Source organism: Antedon mediterranea, chromosome 9, assembly GCF_964355755.1.
Source record: "Antedon mediterranea chromosome 9, ecAntMedi1.1, whole genome shotgun sequence".
Classification (NCBI taxonomy): Eukaryota; Metazoa; Echinodermata; class Crinoidea; order Comatulida; family Antedonidae; genus Antedon; species Antedon mediterranea.
In genome coordinates, this window is record NC_092678.1 from 24,490,937 (window position 1) to 24,501,796 (window position 10,860).

The window sequence follows — 10,860 nt, forward strand, 5'->3', positions numbered from 1 at the left end:
TAATTTTATTATCCAGGGTCCTTAATTGTATTTAATCCAAACAACTGTAAAGCACTGGGTTAAAATCATCCAATGTCCTCGGGTCTTAAAAGTTAGATGATTGAGGATTTAGATCGGTGTATCTTCAATCATCTAAAGTCCTACAATCAACCGTTCTTGTTGCAAATAATCTAGGGTCCCATTGTTAAAGATTCCAGTACCCTGGACTCAAATTATGTAGGGTATAACATTGAATTAAAAGGTCCAAGATTATATAAAAATGTCCCTTTACCCCTATCAAATATCGCATCAGATTTTATTGCCCCCTTCCTTAGCTATATTAACCTTCTATAATTTGGCATTTGTCACAGACCCTAGGGATATGTTAGATCATGTGACTGCATGGACACGTTCAAGGCTTTCCTTAGTAATGTACCAAGCACTGTGTTTCTTATCTCTCCCCCTTCCCTCCCCCCTCCTCCATATGTGTTTCTTATCTCTCTCCCTCCTCCCCCTCCTCCATATGTGTTTCTTATCTTTCTCTCTCCCTTCCCCCTCCTCCATATGTGTTTCTTATCTCTCTCCCTTCTCTCCCCCTCCTCCATATGTGTTTCTTATCTCTCTCCCTTCCCTCCCCCTCCTCCATATGTGTTTCTTATCTCTCTCCCTTCCCTCCCCCCTCCTCCATATGTGTTTCTTATCTCTCTCCCTTCCCTCCCCCTCCTCCATATGTGTTTATTGTTATCATTGTATACTGATTTTATTGCAATATTGGTATTAAATGTTTAGTCCAACAGTTGTGGCCATTTCTTGTGGCCTCACTACATTTATTTGGAATTAAAATGGTACGATAACTGGAATAAAGGATAATGTTAAAATGTTAAAATTAAATTTAATAACTTTAAAGAAAGCAATAAAACAAATCTGTAAATATTAACTACAGTATTACCAAACAAATAATGAATCACTGTATAATTACTTATATAGGTAAATAGATTAGATGTTGTTTTTTTTTATCTAAGCCCAATAATCCTGTGTTTATGTCAACGCCTCACACCCATTTATTGTCTCTCCTTACTATGGGATTATGGGTTTGACGCAGACAGATTACCCACCCACATAAGTTTCCGGTTTTCACCATTCTATATATGTGTATATTGTCGTTGGGTTTCCGCAAAATCTGCAATAAATTTGGTAGGAAATCATTATTGTCATTTGCATTAGTTGAATAATTATTGCCAGTGTAGGTTAGTGATTAACGTGCTTGCTTGCTATTTCCAAGGGCTTAAGTCCAAATCTGCTTCTTTTCAAGATTTGTCTTATGTTGAGCTCTTCTGTGTTATCAAGAATATAGCATACTTTTATCCTGTAGTTTTCAATCAAGAATTATCAATAACCTTTCTTTTAAATCCAAATCTAAAAAGAAAACTTTTTTAAAGAAATTATTTTCTCTTGTTAGAGACACAGCAGATTACTGGAGAATTGGTAATATGTATTTACAAATTCTTGCCAGGATTTGTCTTGCTCTAGTTGCTACCATAAAAGAATGTCTAAATCTCGTCTTTATTCCTTAAATTGTTTAAATCCAATATTTATTTTTAAGCTAAAGGTATCCCTCAATTATTTAGTCTTTTGTTTATTCACTTTGTGTGCAAAGTACTCGTATTATGTTCATCTGTTACATAAGGTGGAAATATTTTAGTCAGAAAAAAAGTTTGATCAGAAATAGATTTTTTTATATGTGGAGTAAATTCTTCATTTTTAAATAAAAAAATTTCCTCACAAATTTTAACTATAGTTACAGTATGTCTTGGAAAAATCGAGGATACCAACAGTAAACTCTTCCAATAAACTCTCTGAAAACCTGAAACTTTCCAAAAACTTCCTAAAGGTCCAAAAATATTTTTACCACACATTCAGAATACTAGAATTCCCAGAAAACCAAACATATTAACCCAACCCAAGCGTGTCCGATATTGGGAGAGTTGACAGTACCTATTTACACTTTCATCTGATTCCATACTGAAGTAAATAGTATATGCCGTTCTTCAGGTCATTAATTTTGTCTACAAAAATAAAAATTAATTGACCCAATAAAATGTCGCTTTTAAGAGGGATATTTAGCAAGTTTGAATTCTAAACACTTTTGAAGTTTCTTTATCAAATATGCATTAGAAATAATAATATGTACTTTTAACCATCATTTATGGTCAGTGATTTTCATAAGACATAGTCTTCAACAATCAAATGCATTTTTAGATCCGAGTTATATTATACCATCAATTTTGTTTGATGAAAACCCTGCATTTTTTATGTTTTGACTTGAATACAAATAATTAATAAGTAAAAGTATTTGATTAATTGATTATTAATTGATTATTATTGATTATTAATTGATAGCTGAATTATACTTATTAATTAATTAATAATTAGTTTTACTAATTGATTTTATAATTTCTTATTAATTGAATATTATAAATTGTAAGCCAATGGTGGATGTGAATTCTAACCATATCGTTCCATATCATCTGTACTATTTATGTTAAAACTAAAGTTGGTTATTGTTTTAAATCATGCGCAGTACTTATATTATTACAGAAAGATAAATATTACACTACCAAATTGCGTGACATCTTCAGACGTTTTATTTGTTCTCTTATTAATTTGTTGTCTAAAATAATTACAAATGACTTTAAATTTCGTGCTAGCGTGTGTAGCCAGCAGACGATTTCTGTGTTCTTATTGTCACTGAACCAATTCTGACAAAAGTTGCATCTCCTATTTCCATCTACGTATCCGAATCATCTTCATTCTTGACTTCGCGGAGGTCTTTCCGCGAGATGATATCAATACAAACGTTTGAAGATAGTTTCTAGTACATGCGTTTGTTTCAAGCCCTGGGGGGTGGCGGCATTCAGATATTAAATTGTCCTAATTAGTCAGTAAGGATAGTGTTTAATTTCCCATTTGTCAAAGATATTTTCTGGGCGCGCTCAACAATACGTCATTAACAGAACGTGAGCGGTTTGATCTGAATTGTTTTATCATGAATCGTGACGATAAAAGATGTCAATTGATTCCCATTGTCGTATCTACTTGTAGTATTTATCGTCATGTATAGTATCGAGTTACGACAGAATTCTTACGTACACAATTAACTAGAGAGACCGAGACATTTTGTAATCTCGTACAATCAATAAAGAATTACAATTGAGTTTTCTCAAATATCGTTGGAAGACAACTGAGCCTTGACCTACTGGTGTTTATTACAATGCGGCATTGTTTTCGTAATAATGCTCTTTTTTCGTGGAATCTCCCACGAAGCTATTTTGAGTACTGCTTTGCACGCAGCTTATCCGCTACATCCTTCACTAAATTTTTCTTAATCCTATTTTATAATCCTTAATATTTATAATCCTTCAAGTTTATCTGATTCTTGTTTAATATTTCTACAAACAATATATTTTACCATACAGCCAATTTTTTTTTTTAAATTAATTTTTGTAATAATTTTAATAATTTATATCTTATATTTTTTTTAGAACAATTATTAAGGAAAGTACTTGGAAATGAGATTATTACATAAATAATAAAAATGATTTTTTATCTTATTTTACTTCAATTCAGGAAATTTTAAAGTAAATACAAATCTTGTTGATAAAGTAGATAGTACAGGGTTGTTTAACAAAATAGCTCAAGGCGAACAAAATGCCAAATTGAGCCATTTCCCCCTCTAAGTGACGTCGCGTGAAGCTAAAACCACATACCCTCGGGAGATTTAACCAACCACAGCCCCTCAAGGATATAGGGTGCAAACTAGGGGCAAACACACCTATAGAATACAGATACATATAGAGGTTGTCATATTTTTGGCAATTCTTCTCATGTTTATTTGGATTTTCTGGAAAGTAATAATATTTTTTTTTATTGTTTTTCTAATTTTTGTCTTTCAGGAAAAGAAAGGGCCGTTACTAGATTCAGAGAAATTATTACTACGAGGCGAAGAACGTAAATGGGTTAACTAGTGTACCTTGCCTTGCAGTAAGTAGTACCCTCCAGCTATTATTACTGTATTTTTCTACACTGCACAACATACCTAGTTCACCTTAAAAAAATATCTTATAAATAATTATCAAACAACTGATAGTAATCATTGATATTATTAACAATATTTTGATCATGACAAACGGTGTCTTCAATCAAAATACATAATCATTGTGAAAGGTAATTTCAGACTACAGACACAAGAATTTAAAAAGTGTTGGAATGTTTAATTGTAAAAGTGATTCCTTAATTTTATTTTTGAGAAGATAAAAAAATGGTTAGTAAGTGAATGATGATAGTTACATATTTAGATTAAGATTTATACGTAGAGTATATACTTATTGTGTGTTTACTTTTTGATTATGTTTGAATAAATTACTTGTGGCTAATCCAAAAACTTGAAAATTCCCTTAGTAATTATTGATCTATAAAACAGTGGTGGAATTACAAATTCAAACTGATAAGTTGCGAAATAAAAATCTATAAACTGAAATTATATTTACAAATTACAATATAAAAATTGACAGTATAGTGAATTGAAATTTTAAAAAGTGATTAAAAATTACAAAAAGTCATGAAAAGTTTATATTTGTAAGGAACATTGCATGATGCAGAAGCAAAAGATATTTTACATACAAAGTATTTACCACTACAACTGATTTGGACATTTTCAAGAAAAAGTCTTTTCTGTGTTTTTACTATTTTACCTATTTTTATCAATTTTAATATCAAAAATTTGTCGACGTTTTATACAAATCATTTAAAGAAATTGAAAATCAAGAGTATTATTATTAGCTATTGCGAGATTAAAGTCCCTTCGGCTATTGACCTGTCTGCCTCGCACACGACATTCAACCACTCCTACTAAATATTTAACATTCACAATGGCTTATCTTTAAACTGAAATAAATTGCCTTTTGTGGGTGTTTAATGACTATTTATACGGATTAATATCTACTACAATACAGTTACCTCCACGGCGAAATAGTTACCACGAAAATGTGCAGTTGTTTAAACCTTTGTTATACAAAATATTACATAAAATGAAATCAAGTCAACTGAACTGAGGTAATTGGTTGAATGATTTACATAAATGACATAAAGTTATTTGAGTTTTGTGCATGCCTTGAAAAGTAGGACCATTTATGAACTGAAGAATATAAATAAAGGAAGGTAAAGTATTTACATTATATAAATTTGTCAATAACACGAAAATCAAAGAAAAATATTTTCTTTACAACAAGCAATTGAAACGAAAAAATGTACAGTTAATTGAAATGTTTAAAATAAAAATGTATATCAATTTATTTCTGTCTCATAGATTTTGGAAGTTTATAATTTGATGTGATTCAGGCATTTTTTTCTATTATTTTTTTTAATTAATATGTTGGTTGCCACAAGCTTTTAAGATAACTCCTTTCACTTATTTTGCAGTCGCACCAGTTATCAAAAACAATCAAATTATACAAGAAGAAAATATTAGCTATCCTATGTATTGTCTACTATTGTCTCTACGTCCCCCCACCCCACCCCCCAACCAATTTTTGTGGTCATGGCATATTTTATTACAATATTTTTAGTTCTATTTTAAGTTCATATTAGTATAAAGTACCTTTGCAGGCCAGTGCACACTTTGTCATTATAATTGGTATAAACTTATCTTCGTCAATATCTATTATATTTGCAACTTTATTGAAAAGCAGATTTTTGCGAGGTGGGAGTTCGTTACCCGGACACAGTCTATTAATTGCTTCTCATTGTAAATACAATTCTCACAAATTGTAATCTTAAATCGCTGAATATTTTTGGCTAATTATAAGATAGTCATCTTAGGGTCTGGAATGGTATTTTAAGGCATGAACAATGTCATTGAACTAAGTACAGTACTATAAAGTCTGATACACAATTTTGTTTCTCAATAAATACATAAAGTAAACAATTTATTTGCAATCGTTTTTTTTACATAAAATCACTTTGCGCTACAGAATATTTTTTAAGGAAAATGTAACACAATTAAGAGATGATCAATGAAATATCTCGGACACACAATTTTGAAAGGAGACATACAACTGCTGACACTATGAGGAAAAGTAGATGGAAGAAGAAGTTTAAAATATCTCTACAATCAATTACACTCAGCTCACCAACAACAAGTTCATTCAAACTGCATATACCAGTAAACTGTGAAGAGCAGTGGTCATCAACTTCTGCAACCAGACATGACGACAAAAGAAGCTGTTATATAGAAGGACAGATTATTAACTGTTGACATATTTCTACAATCAATAACACCCAGCTCACTAACAACCATTGCATTCAAACTGCATACAACAGAGGAACTCTAGAGAACAATGGTCATCAGCATCTGCAACCAGACAGGATGCCAGAAGAAGAAGTAGCACACTCTGCAATTGATATCTGGTAGAAAAGAAAATTCATTCACAATAAACTTTCCTAACATCGTCATCCATGCATTGTGGCTCAAAGCGTCTTGTGAATGCTGTCGTTGTCGTTGAATGTGGGCCATTTCTTCACAAAATAAAGCAATTAAAACATCATCACACAAACTACATCTTTTTCCATTCAAGTAATCTCATTCCTAAAAATAGATGAAAACACTTGAAATAATGTGGAGCACTGAGGCAATGATTGAAGGGGTAAATCCTGTCGACCCCTACAATGACATATCTGTTTGCTGGCCTTGTGACTCTTAAAGTTAAGTTGTCTGGGTCAATATTACATTAGTGACTTTATTAATGTCAAATAAATGTCAAAAACACAACAAAAAAAGAACTGGAAATGATGTTCTGTTCCAAGCATACCTCTGAAAACTTTTTTCTCTTAAAAAATTGTAATGGATGTTTTTCCACAATACATTGTTGTTTTGTTCTAAAACTTAGTACCAATTTGAAATGATTTAAAAGCTAAGTAAGTACTGTTTTGTTCTAATTTAACACTTATTAAAAGAGAACTGGTATCAACGACAGGTTACATGAGTTGGTGCCAATGTGTGTGACATAAATGTGGAGGTGACATGAATGTAGTGATTTGATTGACTACTTATAAAACCTTGTCACATATTTAAATGTTTTTTAACATTGCAGTCAGTAACAAATCAACAAGCAAACATTCCTGGTTGGTTCGGAGAGTTTCGAAAGTTTTAATTTTTTAACTATTTCTATTTATACTATTCATGTTTTGGTAGCCCTGTGGTTAGTTGCTTAGCCAGTTTGTAGCCCTGTGGTTAGTTGCTTAGCCAGTTTGTCTGTTAATTTATTATATTTATATGTTATTTTTTTAATCTGTAATAGCTAAGTCAGTGGGTCTACCACAGAATAGTAATCTCTTTATCAAACTAAATCTAGTAATGTTGCATTCCTCAGAGAGTTAATGAATGTTAAATGTTGTATGACAGATCAAACATTATTACTTAAAATATCAAGATTGATAGCTGACACACATGTGTTTCAGGTAAAACCCCCTTCTTTCATGAACTTTGTAAATTTGTAACCAGGCTTAAGTTCATGATTAAAGTCAAGTGGTTGTTGGTATCCTGGGGTAGTGTATGCATCTTAAGTCATGTATTAGAGTATACTTTCTGACATGTGATACACTCATCCGTTGTATGAATAATTTGTTAGTCCCCCAAAGTCTTAAAATGGTTCTATCATGAGAAAATGGAAAAGGTTGCAGCCAGATTGTTGTAAAACATAAAGAAAAAAAAACTAGGCAAATCACCAGAATATGGTAATCACCAAAATAGACCTTCACATCAACTTATAACATGCTCAGGGACATTAAAAAAGTGAACCTTTAAAATTGATTACATTAGGCACCTTGTTTTAATATTTGACATTCCGTCATTGTTAATTTGCATAGTTTTGTGACGTCATCCATTTCATGCCTTGTTATTCTTTACGCAATTGTGTTCACTCAACACGCGTCGATTGACAGAAGCTATTATCGTCGTAACGAATCATTCGTATATCTGACGTTTCAAACATTTCGATTTTCATTTTTAACTGAAAGATAACACAGCTGTTTTGCACCTTTTTGCATGTAATTCGTTAGCCCAAACCGGAAATCTCAATGCTACACTTTGCGTTTCTTTCATCAACTGTTTCTTCCGGAAAGAATGAAACGCAATGGCATCATTCGTCACCTTCACTTGGCCTTTTGACGCATTCTCGTTACACAATGCGTTTAACATCGATTTTGTAATGCAATCAAATATGAAGCAACAAAATAAATCAATGTGTGTTTTATTTTTAGTAGGTAGATACTACTATAGTGTGCGTATCATAAATAATATGATTTGGTGTTTTAACCAGTATTAATTATTTCCTATTTCTTGAATTAACATTGACAAAAATAAGTGTGATGTGCCTAAATATGGTAGTGATATGAAATCATTAAATAGGGAGGTGTTAGACCAACTAATTTACCCCTGAGCCATGTGGTAGATTTTTTGGTGAAATTCATACATTTTCCACGTTACCTTTTCGCCAATATTCGGACAACTTTTTCGGGGCTCAGTTCCGACGATAGTACGACATGACACCCTTATATCTGTAACTAATAGTATATTATACCCAAATAGTTTGACGAAGGAGATAGGAAATCTGGTATTAATAGTATAAAAGCGCCGGTTATAGACTTTAATCCTAACAGTTTTAATAGTATAAAGTACAAGTCATTGGTATGTATCGGTGGTTTTTTTTTGTTCCACACAAATACATAGGAATGTATTCTAAATTAACTCTCTTTAAGTAACAACTTTTTCGTTTTCAAATAATAATCGTTGTATTTTTATCACTAATATTATCACCATAATTTGAACGCGTGCATGCGCGCACTGATGCTGTTACGGACAACGCATCTCCTGCAGGTTTCTAAACTACAGAGCCACATAAATTTACAAATTCTTAGGAATTAAAGTTAATTGATATATTTTTGACATTAAGGTATCTCTATTAACTTTCTTCATTCATTAATAGATTAATGATTTAAAAAGTTAATTGTTATAGATTATTATGGTCAGTATATCTGATTAGCCTTCCTTTATTAGGCAACACGACGACCACAAAAATGCAAACGCCCCGAAAAAAACTCGATCACACGCGATGTAAGATGTATAATACGTCTGGCTATTAACGTCCATTTAACGCTTAATCAGACTTAGCTAAAACTAATATGCCATGACATCTCATTAGTAAGCAGATTTTTTTTGCTTAATTTGGTCTGTTCAAAAGCACTGTGATATTTCATGTTTTCGCCTATTAACAAGCTATTACTCAATTCTAGTCATCTACATATAGGGTGTTAGTATTGCTACTTGCAATTGCGCTACTTGCCGTAATTATTTTTCAGAAAAGTTGTGTGCGTCGTCCAAATCGGATGGCGTGCGCGCTGGTCATTGATACCAAGGATAATGGATTTAATATCATTCTCCGGCCATCGGACGACAACAATACGATATCAATACGATAACAATGCACTCAATCTGCAATTGTTTATCGCGTGTGGACTAATAACAAAAACAATAATATAGTTAACAATACCATGCTAATAGAACTACTGGTTAGGCCTACTTGGTATAGTACAGATAATCTCTGTTTCTCCCTTTCGAAGACAAACGTTAACGTTAAAGACATTTAATGATTTATGCGTGTGCGCGTCAACAACACGTATTGCGCGCGCTCACCAAATTAAATTCGAAATTCGATCACCCAAGAGCAAAAATAACTAGATTAGATTAGATACAAACTAATATTTTAAGTTATTTTCGACTTGATACATACCAGTAATAAACAATTTATTTGTATTGGTTTTTTTTCTTTAGGGTGGGTTTAAAAATAGAACACGAATTACTTAATGTGAAACTGGGTCAACACTAAGCATGGATTAGGAATCAGTAACCCACCCACGCGCGCTTCGTTCATATTAATTTTTAAAATAATATTTCACGTTGTAATTTGAAATCAAGATATTGTTTTGATTCAATTTGTAAATGAAAAAAAAATCAGTACACAGAAAAAAATAAATACACAGACAGATATTAATTGTATGGAGAAAAAATAATTTATTTACAACAAAATATATTATTATTAATTTACTTTCATAATTTAATAATTGAATTGAATTATTATTGACTTCGTATACGCAACGTTATAATGATAATAAGCTTGTTAAGTGTTAGGAATAGGAATGCATCATACATCATTAATGATGCATCATTCATCATGCACATTTGGCGCGCCATAGCTAAACTTTATTATCCTGAACAAAAGCAAAAAAACGGATAAATAGTTAATTAGGGTCTAAAATATTTATAAATACAAGTTCGAATTCTTAACAATCACAAATACTTGACTTTTACAATAATTCCTACAAATAATAGAAAATTAGTTTTTTTAATCAAATAAAACGGAAAAAAGTTAATAACGATCGACTGGGTACGAATATTTGTATCAATTATGGTTGATATACAATGCGAATATTTGAAGCCTTTGTTGGTGCTTATATAGAAAGGTATTTGTAGTATGTGTCTGCGTGCTGTTGAAATTAATAATCTGTAAATATATAGTATTGTAAGTCAGGTTATTACACCGGTTGAGAGAAAGAGATGTTTAACTGCTATGATTCGACACGAGTCTCTATTATCCAGAGTTACTGACTCCGATGAACAATTTAAGCAATGACGTCGAACATAGCTTGGAATGGAGTAACACCCACAATAAAAACAAACAATTAAATCACTGAAATTAATCCAGTTATCATTAGTTCATTTCCCATAGTGCATTGTTCATTTGGTCTTTATGTTATCTAGTAATTGTC

The 10,860-nt window shown here is 31.7% G+C and overlaps 1 protein-coding gene across 1 annotated transcript in view; it reads left to right on the top strand.

The window, feature by feature from the left end:
• Window positions 1-5,865, top strand: part of LOC140059170 (protein MCM10 homolog) — a 42,030-nt gene extending 36,165 nt beyond the window's left edge. The window contains exons 18-19 of the mRNA XM_072105024.1: window positions 3,933-4,020; window positions 5,458-5,865. Of these exons, the coding sequence (XP_071961125.1) occupies window positions 3,933-4,004 (72 nt within the window). The 3' untranslated portion in view covers window positions 4,005-4,020; window positions 5,458-5,865. The remainder of the gene's footprint in view (window positions 1-3,932; window positions 4,021-5,457) is intronic.
• Window positions 5,866-10,860: the final 4,995 nt, after the last annotated feature.